The sequence below is a fragment of the Ochotona princeps genome, chromosome 12, assembly GCF_030435755.1.
Source record: "Ochotona princeps isolate mOchPri1 chromosome 12, mOchPri1.hap1, whole genome shotgun sequence".
Lineage (NCBI taxonomy): Eukaryota > Metazoa > Chordata > Mammalia > Lagomorpha > Ochotonidae > Ochotona > Ochotona princeps.
Window position 1 is genome coordinate 42,536,658 of NC_080843.1, and position 23,493 is coordinate 42,560,150.

Consider the following 23,493-nt stretch of genomic DNA (forward strand, 5'->3'; position numbering starts at 1 on the left):
CTCCCCAGACGGCTATCTGTATAAACTGAATGTCACGGACCATCTGCATTGAAAATGCTGCTTGGGATATAAGCTCAGTCTTGGAAAAAGTTTTACATCATGTATTCTTCTCTTCTTCCTATTATTATTTGACAATTCCTGTTGCTGGAACCTAGGTGCAGTAAGTTGACTTATTTATGGACCAGGATTCTTTGCCAAAAGTGACCTGTTATTTAAGAAGCCGGGATGACTAAAGCTGCCCAGCTAACCAACTTACTCATATTTTGGCTTGACATTTAGAGGATTTTCTTTAAAAAGTTGTATTAAGTTGAGCTACTGCCATTAGCACTATTCGGCTTATAAAAGTAATGCAAGCCAACTGATTTAAAGGTATGGTTTCCTACATCTTTTTTTCTTTTCATTGTAGAAAGTAATTTCATGACATAAAGAGGGTGGGAAAACTATAATGAAAACTGCCTACTATTTCAAGAAGGAGAAAGACTACTTTTACTCCTTGTATTACGAAACATTTACAGGTATCAGAAAAAGGAACTTGTGGCTTCAAAACACTTTGGAGAAGTATAAAAGATGGTGGTAGTAGTGGCAAGCACTTAAAATAATCAAAGTTGATGCTTACTGATTGGCCAGAAGACGGGCATATTTACAAAAAAGACGTTATGGTTATCCCTGTATAGAATGCATGATCGAGTTAAGGAAGTGAAGAGCGTGGCCAGGTTTTCCTCCAAACTTAGCCAAGTCCTCGCCCATCCATTTTAAATGTTTCAACACAGTAGAAAGGATGAGGCTCAGTAAATTTCCATTACATTTACAATCCAGGTGGATTTCAAAGATAGGTATAAACTATATTTAGGGATTAGTTCACTAACCATTAAAGGGAAGTCACTGCTGCAGTGTTTATCACATAGTCCCCATGTACAGTGGGGACAGTTTATATGCACAGTGCCAAGGTTAGTTAGGAGGGTGTTAAAAAAAAAAACTGTCAGGCAGCACAACCAAGATGATTTTCAGAGTGAAGATGAAATATATTTAGAAGTTCACTCCTTTTGGCAGCCTGATTTGATGTACAACAGTTAACCACTTGGTTGAATGTGCTTCTATATGTGTTGTCATAACAGCGGGGCTTTCCTTTGTGGAGGTCCACATCATGCTGTTTTTCAGTGACCTCCTTTGTGCTGATGGGACAACAACTTGGGGAATTCCACTCATAGATACACTCCACTATTGATTCTCAATTATAGTCAAGGAGACAGACATGAGAATATTCGTAGGACTCCTGCTTGTAATTGCAATAAAATTGAAAGGAGTCAAAGTGTTCACTGACAAAAAAGAGAAGACATGGCGGTGGTGCAGCAGTCGCAGCCTATGAAAGCAGAGCTGCTGGTGTGGATGAAGACACGCTCACCTTGACTGACCTCCAGTCAGTCTTTCCAGAACTCTCTTCCCAGCATCTTGGGATGCTGTGGTTCTCTTTACACCATGTAGAAAATTAACCCCACCTGATCCTAAATCACAGTATAAAAACTAAAACTGTAAGACTTCTGGGAGAAAACACAGGAGATTTCTCCTTCATCAAATAACAGAAAACAGTTGAGAAATGTAACTGATATCAGATATGCAATCAGAACATAGAAAAGATACAGAAAAACCACTTGAAGAGAATAATATAGTTAAGATGGCCAAACATCTGAGTAGACAGTTCACTAAAGGAGATAAACGTGAATAAACTGTCAATATCATCAGATGCTACAGAAAATATGAATTAAAATTTCAATGAGATAGCATTATACAACTACCAGAAATATGAAAACCTGATGATAAAAAGTACTGGCAAGAATGCAGAGCAAACACAACTCGCCCTCATTGCTAACAGAAATGCAAGATGGATTTGTCACTTTGGAAAATAGTTTGTCAGTTTTATCATGTGATGTAGAAATGCCATTCCTAAGTAAAACACAATGTTAGATTCACTTAAAACTCTGTGCACAGATGTGCATAGTGGCCATATTCATTACTGCCACAAGCTGGATACAATCCGAATATTTACCACCTTAATAAGATATAAGCAAAATATAGTCTACTCTACACCCAAGGATAGACTATCACCCGGAACCTAAAAAAGAATTCAGTACTGATAGATACAAGATAAATAATTCTCAAATGCACTGTATTAAGAAGTCAGGCTCAGAAAAACAGTATCATATAATTTGTTATAAACCTATGAGGACAGAAACTTAACATTTTGATTTTTAGTTTGGGATAGGGGTGGGAGCTACCACAGAAATGCATGGGGGACTTTTTTGGGGCAATGGAACTCTTCTGTAGTAAGTGTGGTAGTGCTTTCAAAAGTGTGTTTGTCAAACTTTCAGAACTATGCAGTAAAGGAGATACATTTTACTGTATACACAGTCTAGGTTCTAATAAGAACAAATGTTTATCTTAATATCACTCTGTATGACGTGTGGAGAACAGCAAAGAGAAGAAAAAAGAGATAGATAACTTTTTTGTGTTTTTTTAGGAATCTATGGTAACAGTGTTAAGATGGTGGTACCTTGAATGGGTAGCTGGCAATAGAATGGGGAACAAGTGGGTAGATGTAAAATATGTTAGTGAAGTCACATCAGAAGGGCATGGTAACTGATTAAGGATTTGATGTGGATGTTGAGAGTGAAGAAGTATCAAAGAGGTTTTTTTTCTGCTCAATGAAAGAGCATCAAGTTATGTTTCAGAACTTCCTATAAGTAAGGTTGTATAGAACTTCCTGGAGTGTTCTACCAATCCCTTGAATCTTTCCTGGGGACTCCTTTCTTGGGAAGTTTCCTTTAGTTGATTAACTTTTACTCATTTTTAAGAGTCAAATCATAATCACCAGCTAAAATGCAAACTTATCTTTTGCATTAATGTTTCACCTTGCAAATATTCTTATCATAGCACTTATTTCACTATATTGCAATTGTCCATGCATTAATCTGCTTCTTCTACCATTAACATTTTAAGGAAATGGTGATTTTTTTCTGTGGATTTTAACTTGGAAGGAATTAATTTTAAATATTATCATACAGCAAAATTTTTCCAAACCAAGTAATAGATTATTATAATACAGTTAGCATATTTGTGAAGCCCATATGATTATACTGAAAGTAAAAATAGAATAGCATGTTACTAATTCAATGATACACCCAAGAAGAAGCAATGACCTATAATTATCCACTATGATGAAAGCCGGTATGGTTCAGAATAGCTCAGACTTGAGAGTAGAAGAGCTGATAGCAAATTCAAATTCTTTGGGCCACTGGTACAGTGCCTTGGTCATTTTCAGCATTTTCTGATGTGTACATTACACAGTAACATCATAATGATGAGGTTTTGAAGATTTATATAAAATTTTGAAATGTATATGAAAATGATGAGATGAAATCAGGGAAGATTTGGATATGTTACATAGTAATAAATGGAAGTTGACTTTGAGAGCATTGATAAATTAGCTGGTCAGCCGAATAAATACCTGACTTTAAGTCTCAGAAACTTAAAACAAAAGTCAGGCTTGGGCTTGCTGCTGTGGTTCGACAGGCTAATCCTCCACTCCCTAGTGTCAGCATCCCATACAGACACTGGTTTGTGTCCTGGCCACTCCACTTCCCATCCAGGTCCCTGTTTGTGGCCTGGGAAAGAAGCAGAGGATCGTTCAAGTCTTTGGGCCCCTGTACCCAAGGAGAGACAACTGATAGAAGCTCCTGGCACCTGGATTCAAACTAGCTTAGCTGCAGGCACTGTGGCCATACAGGATTTAAAACCCTGGATGGGAGATTTCTCTGTCTCTCCCTTTCCCTGTAAATCTGTCTTTCAAATACAACATAAATAAATCTTTGCAAAAAGGCTTGATATAATTTTTAAGCTTAAAATCTTCATCATTTCAAATGGGTTTTTGAAACATGTTCTAGAAACTTATTGTAGATTGTTATGAGAATGAGGATGAGTTTGAACACAGTGACTTCAACCACACTGTGTGAAGGTGAGAACTTGTAGAATGTGCTTCAGGCTCTTCATCGACTTCTAGATCTGTGAGCATGATCCATGTTTATTAATATGCAATGATGATAAACTAAATATCCTCTACCAAAAGCAAAGGACATTCAACCACCTTAGCAAATTGGGACTTGGTACATTTCTTACCTTTTGGGTAGATATCTCCCAGAGGGACATCTCCAGAGGGCAAGATCCTGACTACCTGATTTGTATCTGTAAGAGTCACACAGTTGCTCTGTTTGGGACTTCCACTTTTCTTCTTTCTGCCATAGAAGGCTGTGTCAATCACACCTGGTTTATGCAAAGATGATGGCCTCTTCCAAGAATAAACTTCACTAGGTGACTGAAAAACAGTAACAGAAAGATTCAGGGACTCAAGTGTCATATGCCTACCTAACTACAACTTTTACACCACAGCCGTTTATTTGTAAGCAGATAGAAATGGTAAATTTAAACCTTTAACAAGTCTTCAAGAAAATTAAAAAAAAAATTTAACTCTTTTGAATTTGGTACAAGATCTTGCTTCTTCATTAATAACTTTTAGTCATGCGTGAAATATACAAGTTACTTTTTTTTTATCTTTAACAAAAAGAACATTTCTGCACCTATAATTTGATTTAAGAAATAGAATAAAATTAACATTTTCGAAGCCCAAAGAATGTCTTGCCCATCATATCTCTCTCTATTCTTCAGAGTTCACTCTTCTGGAATTTTGTGTTATTTTTTTCCTTGCTTTACTTTACAACCTTTAAAGTTGCATCCTTTCCAAAGCCAAACTTGTTTTCCTATGTTTTTTTGGAAAGTTTTAAGCTAGCTCTGGCTTTCAGAATGAAGACTTCAACCTTTTAGGAATTTATTTATTTAAGTGATTTCTTCTTTTTTAAGATTTATTTAATTTATTTTATTTATTTGAAAAGCAGAGTTACAGAGAGGCAGAGAGAGGGATTGTTCATCTTCAGATAATCTCCCTAAGTGGCTACAACAGCTGGGACTCACCAGGCCCAAGTCAGGAGCCAGGAGCGTTATTTGGGTCTCATATGTCGCAGCAGGCACTCTGGACTTGAGCTTTATTTTTCTGCTATCCCAGCTAGGTTGGCAGGGAGCTGGGTAGAAAGTGGAGCAGCTGTGACTTGAACTGGCATCCATGTGGAAGGCTGGTGTTGCAGGTGGTGGCTTAACTCATTAGCCACAGGGTAGGATCCCAGGAATTTATTTTTATGAATCATGTGAGGCAGGCACCCACATTCATTCTTTTCTAACAGGGATAACTAATGATCCAAATATTATTAACATTTGTCACCTGTCATGCTATCATAACACACAGTTTTGTGTACACATGCATCTATTTCTGGGCATTGAATTATGTGTTACTGTGTATTTTTCCACACAATCTTAGTTACTGCACCTTTAAAACCAGTCTTGAAATTTAGTAGGATGAGTACTTCAGCTTGTTTTTTTCTGTTAGGGATGACATGGTTATTGTTCTGTGCTTCCATAAAACTGTATGAATTGTATCTGCTTTGTATCCTTGTTGATATTGGTATTCCTTTTGTTCTTAATTGTATTTGTTGGGATAAACATGTAGAACACCTCATTGTGACTTTCTCATTTCCCCAATGACCAGAATTATTGAATTTCTATTCATATGTTAACTTGTTACCCCTCATATCCTCTTTGCTGAAGTGCTTGTTCCAGTCTTGCCAGTTTTTGCATTTATTCTTACCTTTATTTCTATAGCTACCCAAATTCATTGAAAATCATGAGCTCAAAAAGATATGACCAACTGCAGTCCACTGACTTGAGGGCTCATTCTGGTTTTCTTTTTTCAATAAATATGATTCTCTTCTCTAACAATCAGATATCTATTTTATATCCTTGATTTATTATTTTGGTAATAGAAACAAATCTTTTTTTCCCCTAAGAAAAAAAATCTCTTACATCTACATGGAGCAAAATTCTATTCATTATACAAACATGGGGAGTCTCCATTACTCTTGCCTTCATCCACAGCAGAATGAACGGCTATTCCCTACTGAAGGTCAGTGATCCTCCTGTTTGGCACAACTGGAGCCTGTGATGGTTTAGAAGACCATAATCTGACATGACAAGATCTTACAAATAGAGAAACCTCAAAGAGTCTACAAAAACCTGTCAGAACTAATAAATATGCAAAAATCAGTAGTACTGTTACATCAACAGTGAATCCTAGCAAAAAGAACTCAGGAAAGCAAACCCATACCCACTAGCCATAACAAACAAAACATCTAAGAGTAAATTTACAAAACGGGTAAAAGATTTCTGCAATAAAAACTGCAAAACATGAATGAAAGAAACTAAAGAAGATATAAAATAAGGCAATCTATATTCATGAATTGGAAAAACCAATATCTTTAAAATGTCCATGCTACCCAAACTAATTTACAGATTCAATGTATTCCTTATCAAAATATCAATGCCATTTTTTTCATAGACTGTATGAGTTCCATAAAACTGTATGAATTGTATCTGTAGTAGAGACTACTAAAATTAGTTTGGAACTACACAAGACACCAATCAGCCAAAGCAAACTTAAGCAAAAAAGAACTTAACTGGAGACATTATATTTCCTAACTTTAAAATTGATAATAGAGCAACAGTAATTAAAACAGCATGCTATTGGCAAAAATTAGGCAGACCAATGAAACAGAATAGTCTATTGACAGAGATGCTAAGAATACACATTGGAGGAAGAATGATCTTTCCAACAGATGGTGCAGGAAAGTTGGCTATGCATATGAAGAAGAATGAAACAAGAATACCCATCTATTATTGTGTACAAAAATCCACTCAAGATGGGCCAAAGAACTAAATGTGGCAACTGAAGCTATGAAATTACTAGAATAAAACAGAGAGGAAGTACTTCAGGAAACTGGATGGGCATGAATTTTTTAATTAAATCTCAAAAAGAAAGGAAAAAAATCAATAAGCCATCCAGTTAAGAAGCTTCTGCACAGCAAAGGAAACAAGCAACAGAGTACAGGGTTAGTCTGAAGAACGAGCGTATATTTGAGAGCTATATATTTCATAAAGGGTTAATACCTAGAACATATAAGAAATAAAAACTAGTCAGCAGCAAAAATGTCACCAAATAATGGGCAGTAGATACAAACAAATTGTTAAAAAATACATAAGTCTGGTATACGGAAAAAAACACTTAGTGTTATTAATTATCAGGGTAAAGCAAGTCAAAATCACAAAGTGTATCACCTCACTCCAGTTATATTAACAACTACCAAAACCACACACACACACACACACACACACACACACACAGCAAGTAATGTTTTTGATATAGAAAAAAAGGGAATCCTTGCATACTGTTGGTGACAGTGAATATCACTACAGTCATTGTAAAAAAAAAAACCATGGAATTTACTAAATAAATAAATAATACTATGTGACCCAGCAACTATACTACTAGGTTTATGTGTATCTAAGGAAAAGGAAATCGGACTGTTCAAGAGACATCTGCACTCCAATGTTTATGGCTGTGCTCTTCACAGTTGCCCCAAAAAATGGAAACAATGTAAGTGTCCATCCACTGATGAATGGATAAAGAAAATGCAATACATATACACCATGCAATACCATTCAGCCATAAAAGGGATGAAATCTTAGCATTTGTAACAACTAGATGGAAGTAAAGGTCATTATATTAAGTGAAATAACCCAGGCACAGAAAGATAAGTATTGTATGACCTCATTTATATAGTGGAATCTAAAAAAGCTGATCCCACAGAAGTCGAGAGTACAACGATGGTTAGCAGAGGTTGGGAGAGCAGGGGGTAGGGAGGGATGAGAAGTGGTTATTAAGGCGTACTAAGTTATAGCTGGATAGAAATAGGGAGTTCTGGGGTTCTACTGCACCATGTATATATACAGAAATAATACACATTTTCTTAACAGAAAATCAAAAAGAAAGGATTTTGAATATATTCAGCATAAAGAAACAATATTTGAAGTGACAGGTATATTTAACCTGTTTTGGTTATTACACAATGTATATATGTACTGAAACATCACATGGAACCTCATAAATATGTACACTTTAATGTACTTTTAAAGCCACATTAAAATGTGTTAATTTCATTATCCTTAACATACTCCATTATCCTTTTTATTTTAATGCTTACATACTTGAGTGGGATGCCTGCCCATGTGGGTCTCTGATTGAGGTGAAGAGGGCTGAAGTATGGAGCAAGGTGGGTGGACAAATGTCCTCCTGTGTGTGCAGTGAAGGAAGGGGAGGTGGCAACTCCTTGCTGTCAAACTATGTCAGCACCTGGGGACAGGTGACAGCACTTGATGATATCTTAGAGACCCCAATGTAGGGAACAGTGTTTTGAGGGTGTTATTTGAGTGGTTTGATAGTTCTGAGATGTCAGCTGTTGCACCAGGGTTGAGAAAATCTTCCTAAGATCTATTGACTGACCAAGTCTACCTTAGTGCTTGCACAGATCCAGGAACATGTTGCAAAGTTTGGTTAGGAGAGTGGTTCAACCTGTTCTGCTTTCTATCCACTGACGAGGCATTCAACAATCTCTGCTGACCTAGATGATCTGGCTGTTGTGTTCCCTGTGTGTATCTGGGCATAGTGTCCACTGCATTGGCATCAGCAACTGAGGAGGCCCAGTCCTGACACATGTGCTTTCAGGCTGGACCACATATATTGTGATTCTTGCTGTGGCTGGGGTTTGAGTACAGCAGTCTAGTTGGGGAATCCCCCAAGAAACCTCACTGGGGGTGACCTCAGACTTGACTCTCACATGCACCAGCCAGTGCAGGGTCCAGTTTGGTCCATCATCTACATCAGCCAAAGCACATATTGTGGATGCAGCTGCCTGGTTAGTTCTGCCCCAACCCCACAACAGGTGTTGTGGTCTAATCCCAACACAGCCTGCCATAGGTACAGTCTTCACGTATACCAGTGGGTGCCATGGCCTAGTAAGGGTATTTCCTAATAACCCTCACTGGTCCTGCCCCCAGCCCCAGTTTTTGCATGTACTGGCATGTGTTGTAGCCTAGCCTATTTGGCTCTCGTGTATACCTGTGGGTGCTACATATTAGCTTAGCCTGGTTTGTGTCTGGACCTGGCTCTCAGTGCTCACTTATAGGAGCTGCAGACCAGCAGGGAAGTGCCCACAATTCCCTTACCAGGCATGTTCCCAACCCTGGATATTGCATTTGCCAGGGTGTACTATGGTACAACCTGACATGACTTACACCCAGTCCTGCCACTTGCCAGTGAATGGGCAGATACTGTGGCCTCGCCCAATGTATCCCCACCCATTTTGGCTCTCACAAGCAGCAGCAGGTGTTGAAGTCTTTCTCAGTTTGGCCCATCCCCAAACCCAGCCCACACACTTGCTGACTGGTGCTGCAGCCTTGCTCCGCCTGGTGTGCCTGCAGCCCTAGCTCTCACACTTACTTGTGGGAGCTGTAGCCGACCAGGGGAGTCCTCAAAGTTCCCCTCCCAGGCCAGTTTCCAGCCCCAGATCTTGCATGTGTTGACGTGTGCTTCGGTCCAGCCTCACATGGCCCACCTTCAGTATCAGCTCTCGCTGATAGCCTAGCCTAGCCAGGTGCAAGCCACATCCTGTCTTAGTTCTCGTGCATTACTGTAGGTGCTACAGCCTGTCCCAATTCAGTCTGCCCCCAGACCCCAGCTCACACAAGTGCTGATGAGTACTGCAGCCTTGCCTGATTTGCTTCCAGCCCTAGTTCTTGTGTGTCCTAACCAGGGAGTTTTCCAAGTTCTACCAGGCCCACTCCTAGTCCTGCTAGGCATAGTTTGCCCCCAGGCCCGAACTTTGCATGTGCTGACAGGTACTGTGGCTTGGCCCAGCCTGGCCCCTCTTAGCCTAGGCTCCCGCAAATGCCAGGGCAATTCTGTGGTCCAGGTTGTTTCATTCGGTCATCACTTCTAGCTCTCCAGGCAAACTGGAGGGTGTTGTATTCCCGCAGAGGCGAGCCCCCAAGTCTCCTACAGAATCTACCCCCAGATTTGATTCTCATGCATTCTGGTGGGGGCTGCAGTCTAGGCTACCTGACCCACCCCCTGCGCTGACACGGGTGGGTACTGTGGCCTAGCCCAGGCAGGCATGCCTCTGCCCCTTGCTTTTGTGTGCATTAGCAGGCAGTGGGTAATGTTATTTAGCTCAGTTTAAGTCTCCCACGTTGGTGAGTTCCTTGGCTTGACCCAAACCTGCCCCTCTAAATCACTTTACTTAGCTCCTTTGCCTGCCTGTGAGTGACATGGTTGGGTTCATGGAAGCCCCTGAAGTCATTCTTCCTCTGTCAAACGTGCCCTCAGCTGCTCCCAATCCAACACATCCCCTTTCCCCAGGCAATCTGCAACTCCCCTGCCTGTGGGCTGAGGTGGCACATCCTGGCCCAGTGTTCTCTGCCTTTCCATATTTTTATTTATTTATGTTTTAAAGAACAGGATAGGCAAGTATGCCAACACACTGGTACTGTTAGCACAAAATTGGCATTGATCAGGTCCAGAATGCCCATCAACTACTGGCTTTTTTCCCACCAGTGTAACATTTACTCAGATACAAGTCACTCTAGGCAGTTGCCTACCGCTGGGGTTCATTATTCTTAATGTATCAGCTTTCTTACACAAGTCCCTTATCCATGATCCCTTTCTCATCTCCACCACAACCTAGTCTTCTTGGTACAAGCCCTGCACACCCGGCTTGGGGTGCTGGGATGCCCATGCACCACACCAGGCTGCCCCTTCACGGCGGGGAGCAATCTGTAGCCTGTCTGTACTTTTACTCATCACCCGTGGCTCCTCCTTCCCCATCATCGAGGTCCCGCATACTCTGCTTAGGCTATTCATACTCTGACATTTAGCACTGACGGCCCATTTTCAAAACTGGGCTCTTTGTTTTCCTACTGCTGAGTTTTAAGGATGTTTGTACATTCTGGATACTAGCCCTTTACTGGATATGTGGTTGCAAATATTTCATTCCAGTCTGAAGATTGTCCTCTCACTCTCCTAACAATGTCTTACAGAGTTTAGGTTTTAAAATTTGATAAAACAGAACTTTCTTTACCTTTTATGTATTATGTTCTAAGATACTCAGGATAATATTTAATATAAGTGATGATAGTGGATATTATTGTCTCGTTCATGACAACAAAAGAAATGGTTTTAATATTGTACTGCTGGAGATGCTATTTGTCATAGTTTTTCACTGCTATTTGTTACTAGGATAAGAAACTTATATAAACTTTTAATAATTTAGGTACTTTTCATAACTATAAAAATTAGCAAGTGGTGACACATCCTTTCTTGATGACTTAAAACATCTTTTATATAAAGGGAATAAATTTCACAAAATGTAATGACACCTCTCACCCTACCCTCTATCTGTCTCTTTTCTGGCCTCTCCCTTCCTTCCTTTCTTATTTTTCTTTTATTTTTAATACCGACATACTTTCAATCTACTTTATAATCATGAGCTTAACCCTTCACTAAATATAGCATCCAATGAGTAGAAAAAAACACAGTTCCTCATGAATAAAGACAAGGATGAAGAACAATAACCAAATCTCAAAAGTGTCAACTTGATATTTTTATGAAGAATCTAAATAAATTCACATAAGAAAAAGGCAACATGACATGCTAGAAAGTACTCAAGTTAGAATTGGACATACTCGAACTCAAATCCCACCTGTTTATCGATAATCTGTGACAAGAGAGATGAAGATTGTTATTTCTGTTTCTTTATCCATAAACTCTGTTTAATCATAAAAACTAGCTTTCATAAAAGGGTGTAGAATTAACACAATGCTCAACTACTGCACAGGGTCTAAAAAACATGAATGCTTACCAAAAATGTTCAAGGCTTCCTAGTTGACCACAGTGTTTCATTTAACATCAGCATGGAGTAATTCTTAGGTGGTGGTTACCATACTAAGTGCCAGTGATGTACATTTTAACTTAACAGGATCACTAACTGTACCAGCTATAAAGGATTCCTATAAGGTTAGAGCATACAATGCCTTAAACTCATGTTTTACTTTCTAACATGCTTATAATTATATCTGCATTGTAGTTACTTCAGTCAGAAGAAAGTCATTAGAAGACCTATTTTTAAAATAGTTTCATCTTCAGACAAAAAGCTCCAATGCTCTTCTACTCATAGCAGCAAGCATCTCAAAAAGCGTTATCAATTCGTTTATTCATTTGAGACTGCTAGAGACACTACGGTCCAAAAATCTGTTTCATTTTGAGTTATATAATATGCTAACAAATGCTTTTTACTTGATAATCAGGAAGACATATGGCTAAGTCCTAAGCCACATATTATCCATGGGTTTTAAATTTCAACTGTCTTATATCCTGAAGTATTTACCATTCATTAATTATATTAAAAATTTGAGGCATGTGAGACTGGTGTATTATGTAAAGACCATATTTTTATCTTCAAATAACTATCAGCCTATCTAAAAGCTACAAAGGAAATTAGGAAAACTAAATGTTTAATCAAAACACACGGAGCTACAGCAAGGTTGTTAGATGGCCATGTGGCCTGAAATCACCTTTACTTTCCATGTCCTCCAATTCACATCAGGGAAGGATGGTGTGTAGTTTCACTTGGAGTTGATTACCAACAGCCTCCCCTTTCCAGCCACAGAGAACAGTAAGGAGGAGATCAGGGAGATCATTAAAGTCTAACCCAGGTGCTGCAAAGATGCAATACATCAGAGCTAACCTCAACTGAAAGTGAACTGATACAGCTTGGAAACAGTCTAGAAGATGTGCTACTTTATTGGTCTCAAATTATTCCTTGTTTCATTGAACTCCCCATATGGAGAATACCTGTTTCCCTTTACTAAATTATAATCATAGTATTATTCTTCACATGTTAATTTAAAATTAATGAATTACATAGGTAGAAAGTAGTTTTTAAACAACCAATGGACAGGGCCCAGCGGCGTGGCCTAGCGGCTGAAGTCCTCGCCTTGAAAGCCCCGGGATCCCATATGGGCGCCGGTTCTAGTCCCGGCAGCTCCACTTCCCGTCCGGCTCCCTGCTTGTGGCCTGGGAAAGCAGTTGAGGATGGCCCAATGCATTGGGACCCTGCACCCGCGTGGGAGACCCGGAGGAGGTTCCAGGTTCCCGGCTTCGGATCGGCGCGCACCGGCCCGTTGCGGCTCACTTGGGGAGTGAATCATCGGACGGAAGATCTTCCTCTCTGTCTCTCCTCCTCTGTGTATATCTGGCTGTAATAAAAAATGAATAAATCTTTTAAAAAAAAAAAACAACCAATGGACAATAGAGGCTTGATCTAAAATGTTTGACAGAAAAGCATTATTATTTTTTGTTTTTAGGGAAGTGCCAACTTAAAGAGCACTTTAAAAATTTTGATTTACTGGGCCTGATGTAATAGCCTAGTGGCTAAATCCTTGCCTTGCATTCACCAGGATCCCGTATGGACCACATGGGCTCATATCCTAGCTGTTTCACTTCTCATCAGCTTCCTGCTTGAGACCTGGAAATCAGTGGAGGATGTCCCAAAGCCTTGGGACCCTGCACTCACGTGGAAGACCAGGAAGAAGCTTCTGGCTCTTGGCTTCAGATCGGCTCAGCTCCGGCCATTGTGGGCACTTGGGGAGTGAACCAGCAGATGGAAGATCTTTCTCTCTGTCCCTCTCTCTTTCTTTGTATTAATACAAAGCAACACAAAGATTGATATCCACTGGTTCCAAAATGGTTGCAAATGGGTGGAGCGGGGCCAGTTTGAAGCCAGGACCCAGGAATTTCCTTTAGTCTCTGATATGGGTGCAGGGGCCCAAGCACTTGGTCCATCCTCTGCTGTCTTTCCAGACACATCGGTACGGAGCTGGATTGGAAGCTGAGCATCCAGGACTGGAACTTGCACCAATATGGGATGCTGGTGCCACAGGCAGTGGCTTTACTCACAATGCTACAGCATGGCTTTGGTAGTAAATTTTAATAACCCTTCAAACAGGCTTACAGATTCCAGGTCAAATTAAGGGGAAGAAACATTTACTCAATAATTTAAAAAGAAACCTGACGCTTACCATGAGATCTGGGAAGCCAACGACTATGGTAGCATAATTGTTCTCATCTGAAAGGATCCGGTTTGGAGAGGCAATCTTTTGTCCCAAAGCTGAACTTAGATTGTCAGAAGATAGTTGGTCACTGGAAATTTTATGAGGTATGGTAAATCCTATTTCTGCAGAGAGAGAAAATTTGACATGCTCCAAGATTTAATTTTTTTGCAGAATTTTATTTTCAACAAGTCAGGAGAGAAAAGAACAAGGTGAAGGAGAAGGACAGAGGGGAATGGGGGCAGGAAGGAAGGAGGGGAAGGGAGGGGCAAGAGGGAAAGAGAAAGAGAATGAATCAATAAAATTCATGGGGTTTGGTCTGAGAAACTTTCAAAGTGATTCTAAGTATTTATGGAATTCAAAATTGTAATATTAATAAATACACCATTATCTGCTCCCTGTGGAACTGGCCCAACTCAGGACTGGTGATAGTATATTTTAGATTTTTTTTATAAAAAAAAAATCTATTCACCACCCACCCAAACACCAAAATTGTGATGAGATAAATATAAACTCTGAGGGTCAGGAGCCTGACTTTGCAATAAAAATAGATAAATCTTTAAAAAAAAAAGAGTAAGCTTCTTCATGATATTGAGGCACATTACTATTATAGGGCAGCAACTAAGTTTTTTCTTTTGGTATTAAACTGACATAGACTAATGACATTGTTCTTCAGTGATTCTGGAGGACAGTGTATGTATGTGCGTGCGTACAGCCATCAACATAGACAGCAAAGGACTTACCATTTGTAACTCCAAACCCTGCACTAGGCAGTTCTTCTTTCAGTACATACAGCTGGCAAACTCCACTGTTGGCAGATTCACTGTGCGCAGGCTTAGTTAACAGATATTTCCTGTAGACAAATAAAACACTCCACTTAACAGAGTTTTTCTTTAATAATGAGTTTTTGCTCCCAAAGCCTTTTGTTTAATAAAACCATATAATTTCAGCATTTCATCAGAAAGTAAGAAATTTTTCAACTGTTAATAAGAAGTGTCCAAAACAGTATAGTTGTGAGAGACCCTATCAAAGTCCACATATCCTGTAGAAAGAGAAGCAGCTCTAATGCTGAACATCCTTATTTTCATGATGCTGTTTCTTGACAGGACTCCTAGATCTGCCAGCAAGATCATGGCTTCTGATGTGTGATCAGTTAAGTCCATAACCACTGCAGTCCCCTTGGTCAACTTAAGATTTCTAAAATACACATATATTAATAACCAGAAACCTTTTTTTGCAATGAACCACTTCTGCTTGCCAGTGTAGGGGCACAAATAGTGGATCCAGTACACGGGGCAAGAGGTTACTGGAAATTTAGTGAGGACTTGGACAGCCACCGAGTACCACTCATCCAGAAGTGTACAGTCTGGGGTGTGGAGGCAGTCCACACATACACAGAACGAGAAGCAACAGGAACACACAAGAAGAACAGAAGAAGACAATTCCACGGGGTTGATTCTATGAAGTTACAGAAAGGCAGAAGTTCTAGGAATTGGACTGTGGTTCTTTGAAGAAAAGATAAGCTGAAAATCTACAGAGAAGCACGCACAGTTTGGTAATAATATCGTACTTTCTCAGTGTGCTAACAGGAATATAGATTACTCTTAAATGCTAATATGAAAATGTCATGCACTGAGAAACTATCTTTATTTTTCTTGTAATTCTCTCACACAGACATGCTGCCAGACATAGACATCTTGAAATGAAAGATGTAAGGGATACAGACAGGATGTTGGATAACCGATGCAGCAGCCTGTACTGCAGCATTCCCCACCAGAAGCTAGGGATTCACTCACTGATTTGTCCCGCTCTCCACCAGAAGCCATTTGTCCTCTGCTACAAGGAAAACTGTCTGGAGGTTGATGGGCAGCGAGATAGTGTGAGTTCGCCCTTCTAGAACATCAAGCACCATCAGGCTATTCCTGAAAGGAAATAGTGAGGATAATGTTTGAGTAATTATGGTGAAGTCACTTCAGAACACATTATGCAGTTCTAAAAGGAAGGCTTTTAAGTATGCATTAACATATTAAAATGTTAAATGAGAAAACAAAAAAATTATGTCAATGTACAAAGGAAGAAATAATAAAAGTGATAGTTTTAGTGTTACAACATTCTCTTGCGTCTATTTCTCAATATTCTTCAATGTGGGAAGAGTTAATTTTATATCACAACATCTTTAATTTGATTACGTTAATATTATAACCAACATAGATCATTAAAACAAAAAACATAATGGACAAAACAAGAACCTGGTTTAAACCTGTGATGAAGAACTCACCCTTTTTCTTTATAGAAAACTAGCCAATTCTTATGTGCAAATTCTTTACACATTTTGTAAGTTTCCTAAAGACAGAATGAAAGTCACATTAATTGAATCAGGTGCAGTCATACCTTCAGATACAGTTATCAATGTGCAAAATACCCTTGTGCTAACGCGAGTTAAACTTTAGTACAAACTTCTTGTGCTAAAATGTCCTTAGAACAAATTTTTAAAGAAAACTCCAACTACTATTTAGAAATACTATATATATTATCTAGTGATTAACATTGCAATTCATATCATAACATCCTAACATAAACACATGGGAAATACTTTATATTTTTTAAGATTTAATGCACGTCAGACATTTAAAAATTCTCTGCTGACGGCCTTTTAAAACTAAGGAATGCTGTTCTGCAGACCAAGTATAAGCCGCATATTTACAATTCATTTAATAAACCAAAGTTTTACTTATCTAGTTAGGGTACTTAACAGTTACAGTTTTATCCCATAAATCCTTTTTTTTTTTATATATTTATTATTTAACTTCAGTAATTACATTGTATTATGTGACACAATTACATAGATACTTGGGTTCTCCCCACCCCTCCCCAAACCCTCCCACTATGGTGGATTCCTCCACCTTGTTGCATAACCACAGCTCAAGTTCAGTTGAGATTCCCCCATTGCAAGCGTATACCAAACATAGAGTCCAGCATCTTATTGTCCAGTCAAGTCCAACGGCTTCTTAGGTATACCCTCTCTGGTCTGAAGACAGAGCCAGCAGAGCATCATCCCAGTCAATTGAAAGCTCCAACATACCATCAGCACAAATTTACATCATTATGGAATTAATTGACATAGTAATGAGTAACCAATATGGTAAAAGTAAATGCGAGTTCTTAACCACCTTCTGTGACCACCTCATTGACATTTCAATTTTAGTTTATACACAACATATAACATACATAACATAACATGTTATACATAACATCATATCATCTTAAATTAAGGCAAACATGTGGTATCTAACCTTTTGGGATTGGCTCATTTCCCTTAGCATTATGGTTTCCAGTTTGGCCCATTTGGCCACAAAGAACTGCATTTTGTTTTTTTTAATAGCTGAGTAGTATTCCATGGAGTAGATGAACCATAGCTTTCTTATCCAATCCTCTGTTGATGGGCATTTTGGTTGCTTCCATGTTTTTGCAATTACTGATTGTGCTGCTATGAGCATAGGAGTGCATGTTGGTTTCTCATAAAACAAGTGTTCTGGATATATTCCTAGGAGTGCTATTGCTGGATCATACGGTATGTTGAATTTGAGTTGTTTGAATATTCTCCATACTGATTTCCATAGAGGCTGTACCAGCCTGCAGCCCCACCAGCAGTGGAGTAGGGTTCCCTTTTCCCCGCAACCTCGCCAACACACAATAGGAAACAAGAAATCATCAAAACAAGGGAGGAAATCAACCAGATAGAAATAAAAAAAACCATACACAAAATCAATGAATCAAAAAGCTGGTTTTTTGAGAAGATAAACAAGATAGACACCCCACTGGCCCGACTGACAAGGAAAAAACAAGAGAAGGCAAGAATTAACAGCATCAAAGATGAAAAAGGCAACATAACAACAGACATCGCATCCATTAAGGCCATAATTAGAAATTACTACAAAGCACTGTACTCCAACAAATCAGAAGATCACCAAGAAATGGAAAAGTTCTTAGACTTCTACCACCTGCCAAAACTTAGCCCAGAGGCAACAAACGACCTGAACAAACCCATAACTGAAGTAGAGATTGAATCAGTGATTAAAGACCTCCCAACAAAGAAAAGCCCAGGCCCAGACGGCTTCACTCCAGAATTCTACAAAACATTCCGAACAGAGCTGACCCCAATCCTCTACAAACTCTTCAAAACAATAGAAGAAGAGGCAACCCTTCCAAACTCATTCTATGAAGCCAACATTACCTTAATCCCAAAACCAGACAGAGAACTAACAGAGAAGGAAAACTACAGACCTATCTCTTTGATGAACATTGATGCTAAGATTCTCAACAAAATCCTAGCCAACAGAATTCAAAAACACATCAGACAGATCGTTCATCCAGATCAAGTAGGATTCATCCCTGGAATGCAGGGATGGTTCAACATTCGCAAATCCATAAATGTGATACACCACATCCAAAAACTGAAAAACAAGAATCACATGATAGTATCAATAGATGCAGAAAAAGCTTTCGACAAAATCCAACACCACTTCCTACTAAAAACCCTAACCAAGGTAGGCATAGATGGAAAAATCCACAACATAATTAAAGCCATATATGAAAAACCCAACGCCAGCATCATACTGAATGGAGAAAAACTGGAACCCTTCCCACTGAGATCTGGAACAAGACAGGGATGTCCACTTTCTCCATTACTATTCAACCTAGTCCTAGAGGTACTCGCTGAGGCCATAAGACAAGAAAAAGAAATCAGAGGAATCCAAATGGGAAATGAAGAAGTCAAACTCTCACTATATGCAGATGATATGATTCTTTATGTAGAAGAGCCAAGAGACTCAATACAGAGACTGCTAGAACTTGTACGAGAGTTTGGTAGAGTGGCAGGGTACAAAATTAATGAACAAAAATCAACAGCCATAGTGTATGCGAACAGCCCCAAGATGGAAAAAGACTTAACCAGCAAGATACCATTCAAAATAACAGAGAAAAGTATGAAATATCTGGGAATAAATCTAACCAAAAATGTAGGAGACTTATTTGAAGAAAACTACAAACTACTTAAAAAAGAAATTGAACAAGACCTCAAAAGATGGAGTAACATCCCATGCTCCTGGATAGGTAAAATCAATATCATTAAAATGTCTATACTGCCAAAAGCAATATATACATTCAACGCAATCCCAATCAAATTGCCCAAAACATTCTTCATGGAACTGGAAACAATGATCCAAAGGTTCATCTGGAAGCACAAAAAACCACGGATAGCTAGAACCATCCTGAAGAACAGAAAGTTAGCAGGGGGAATCACAGTTCCGGACCTCTGGACATACTATAGGGCAGTGGTTATCAAAACAGCGTGGTACTGGCACAAAGATAGAGAGGAAGATCAATGGAGCAGAATAGAAACACCAGAAGGAAACCCACACAGATACAGTCAAATAATCTTTGACAAAAAGACAAACGACAATCCAGGCAAATGGGAAGGTCTATCCCATAAATCTTAAAGTTAACTTTGCAACTAGTAAAGAATGAGAGTTGGTTATGAATATCATAATCAAATAGTTCATAATGTTCTATTATTATTAGTTCACTCCTGGCAAATCTTCATGTTAATATGAATTAATACTTAAACAGACATGTAATCTGTATATTCGTACCATGTCAAAACCTACAAATGCTTAAAGAGAGAATTCTCTGTATGTTATAGTTAAAGAAAAAGGCACTGAAAGGGCTGGGGCAGGAATCCCTCTTTATATGAGAAAGCTATGGGAGGGCCTAGGCAATTTGCTGGAAAATGTGGTATTTCTTACAGCCTCCTGCTTGTTCCAATAGGAAGATTTCTTAGGTGTAATCTCTTCTGAAGGCAGGATGAGACGACGAAGGGCTCGGCCTGGAGTATCCAGCAATAGGACAACATTACTCTGGAAATAAAGGTAAGAGTGAAAAGCTTAATATTTGTTTTCTTTTTCTAGGTAGTTTGATTTCTTTTTCCCTCTTGGCAAGCTGAGAGTGGCAGTTATGGTGATAAACCATCAGCAAACAAGAATACTGAGCAACTCAACAGGAATCATGGAGATATCAAATAATGCTCCTTATTAAGGAGTGGAAAGTTCCAGGTGGTTTTATGAAAGTTGCTGTAATTATGAAAGGCAGAAGGTGTTCTCTTGAATATTTTATCTTAAAATCATTCCCTTGTAAATATAAGCTGCCTGAATCATGGGTTCTGTTTTTACTACATAATAAAAAGGAAATTAAGGACTGACAATTTTTAGTTTGCTTACTTCTTTCAAGATTACACTTAGAGAATGCTCTGTAGAAAGTTCTCATATTATGCATAATTAAATCTTATTTATCCTTTTCATGAATCTAGCTTCATTTCATCAACTAGGTACATTATGTGAAGATATGTTAAGAAGAAAAGCATAAAGGATCTGAACATTTAGAGCTACTAAGACTGTTTCTTAAATTTGAAATTTGCTAATCTTCAAGAACACTCATCAACTAGTGTTATAATACTATCCAAACAAGGGATTTTTTATTAATCACAGCTATGCAATGAGGTAATAATTTCAGAGTAATTAGTAGTGTTTGTTTTTTCAGGTAAAAGAAATAAGCCCTGGGTATTGAAACACAGGAACAGACTCACATAAAATAAGTCAGTAAAACTGAGAAAGCCAAGAAGATTAAGTATCTCCAAGCAATATAAAAAAATTGACTTTTTCATATTAAAGCATAAAGACATTTGAAGATTAGATGAACAAGTTTGATAAGGGTACCGGCCAGCTCCTTAGCCTTATTGCTATGCAATTGTCCTTTCTGTTTTTTTTCTAAATTTGGGGATCCTTCATTTACTTAAACCCTCACATTTTTTCAAAATTTATTTAGTTTCATTGGAAAGGCAGATCTATGGAGAGAAGGAGATACAGAGAAAAAGATCTTCCATCGACGCGTGCACTCCCCAAGCAGCTGCAATGGCCAGAGCAGAGCTGAGCAGATCTGAAGCCAGGAGGCAGGAGCCTCTTCCAAGTCTGCCACGCAGGTACAGGGTCCTAAGGCTTTGGGCTGTGCTCAACTGCCTTCCCAGGCCACAGGCAGGAAGCCAGATGGGAAGTGGAGCAGCCAGGATTAGAACCAGCACCCATTGGGGATCCCCACATGTGCAAGTGAGCACTTTAGCCACTAGGCTACTGTGTTGGGCCCAACCTTACAAATTTTGCATTTCAACAAGCTGTCCTTTGGGGAAAATAAGGGCAAAAAACACCTAAAGTATTAACACTTTGCAAAGTAAAAAAACGATAAAATGTGAAATATTTTTTTCATTTAAAATTTTGTTTTATTTCCATAAATACAATGCAGATGACAGCAATGAATTAATTAATCATGGCCTTTGCCCTCTAATAGGTGATGCAGTTAGAGAAATGTAAAAACAATGAATCAACTGCAAAGCTAGTACTTTATGCTGTGGTTTCAAGATCTATTTTATAAGCTAATGTTATTGCAGTATTCAAGAATTAAAGTAGTACTTTTCACTGCATGTTTTACTTCCCACTATGCACTCTGAATCTTGATTATCTAAAAAACTTGACCAAGCAGATTCACAAAGCTTTGATTTCTCCACAAACATCATCTTTCCAATGCATTATTCTGTATAATATATATTTCTCCATTATGAATGTGTATTCCTTTAAAAATCACATCTTATCTAAGAAGCATTATCCATGGTTTTGGAAAAATTTTGAAAATGGTATTAATAGCTTAGAGGTTTCAGGAAAAAAAATCTAATGGACAAGTTAAAAATTTACAAAGTCGCTATCGTGTGCTAAATCTTTTTAAAGTACTTTTAAATGGTAAATAAACCTTTCTTATATGATAAATATGTACCACATTAGCATGAATTGTTAGTATTTAAGCAACTAGGGTACTACTAACTTTTAATATAAAGTTCTAAAAATTGTATTTTATAATGTTTTCATCATTTACAAATGATTAAGCAGATGATTAAATAGATATGATTAAGAAGAAAAATAAGTTAGCATTTTTTTTTCTTTTCAGGGTCTAAAAGTTTTATACTCATAAGCAAACTGAAATTTCTACCTTCCTGACAGAAAATATGTGTACGTTTCCAGTTATTGCTGTATTTAGAATCTGTTTTATAAGCAATTGGCAGTGAAGGAGTGCTGTTGCTCCATCCCTTTAGATGTTAATGGTTTCCTTCTGTACATGACTAATGATATATTCTGTCTGTGTTTAAAAATAGAACTCTGCGTCACACATGAGTACGTGTAACTGTGGCTTTGGCGCTCCTTGAAGCGGGGCAGGGAAGAGAGGCAAGTTTATTATGTTTGTATTTGACTGGGAGAAAAGTAACCTCTGGATGACCTCAGTGTCCCAAAGTCTGAAATTCTAAACTGTGTGCAGATGTAATAAATAATCTCCTGGGGGTGGGGGAAGGGTGGGTCTTTATTTTTAGGCATGGCAAAGTTTCCCTTTCCTCACTTAAGATTTTATTTTAGCAAGGAATTTTTGAACAACTTCTTAAGCTAACTGGGGAAATGTGTCTGCAGCAAAGCTTTATTTTAAAAAAGACAGGCAGGGTATGGGTGAATTCATGGAAGTGCTCTTGAGGCTAATTCAACTTTATTTGCAGTGAGGGCAGTAGGAGGAAGCAAGCACTGGTGGCAGACAGTGTTTATCCCACTCGAATTATTTAGCAGCTGTTGAATTTCCAAGTGCTGTTCCTAAGCAATTTAAGTCTGACTTCCTAGCAGCGCCGTGATCACAAAAGGGGTACCTAAGATGCTCTCCTGGGAAAAGAAGAAGCAGTTTCGAGGCCAGGTAGAGTGGACATATCCAGGAGAGCTGGAAACTCTACTCAGCGTGCCCAGGAAGCCTTCGGGAAAATCTTTAAGACAGTGGCCAACGGGATAAGCCAAAAGCAGGACATATGCTGGCTGCGAAAGACATGCACAGCTGTGCACGAAAAACTAACTTTCTTTGCTAAAAGTCATTGTCATACAACTGAGCATTCATAAGCAAGGTTGCCAAATAATTAGATCTTTTGAGAAAATAAAATGCTTGTCAAGACCACCCCCAATTTTAAATTTGAATTTCCCAAAGCTCCACTGAAGAATCTTAGTATGTAGAACTGACCCTGAACTTGACACTGAAATCTGGCAGGACTGTTGGAATAAACACTCCACATTTCTATTCTTCTCCATTGGCTTACTAAATGAAAAACAAGATAGCATGTGCTTTTCATGGCTTTTTCTGATTATAAAATTCAATAATAATGGCACTAATATTTTGTTGGAAATCTATAAAATATAACTCATTCTAATTTTTGGG

General features: G+C 38.6%; 1 protein-coding gene across 1 annotated transcript in view; it reads right to left on the minus strand.

Annotated features, from left to right (window-relative positions):
- VWA8 (von Willebrand factor A domain containing 8) overlaps nt 1-23,493 on the minus strand; it is a 355,373-nt gene that overhangs the window by 100,531 nt on the left and 231,349 nt on the right. Inside the window, exons 30-35 of the mRNA XM_058670689.1 lie at nt 19,959-20,069; nt 16,433-16,497; nt 15,951-16,076; nt 14,898-15,007; nt 14,125-14,279; nt 4,171-4,366 (exon numbers count right to left, since the gene is read on the minus strand). Coding sequence (XP_058526672.1) covers nt 4,171-4,366; nt 14,125-14,279; nt 14,898-15,007; nt 15,951-16,076; nt 16,433-16,497; nt 19,959-20,069 — 763 coding nt within the window. The remainder of the gene's footprint in view (nt 1-4,170; nt 4,367-14,124; nt 14,280-14,897; nt 15,008-15,950; nt 16,077-16,432; nt 16,498-19,958; nt 20,070-23,493) is intronic.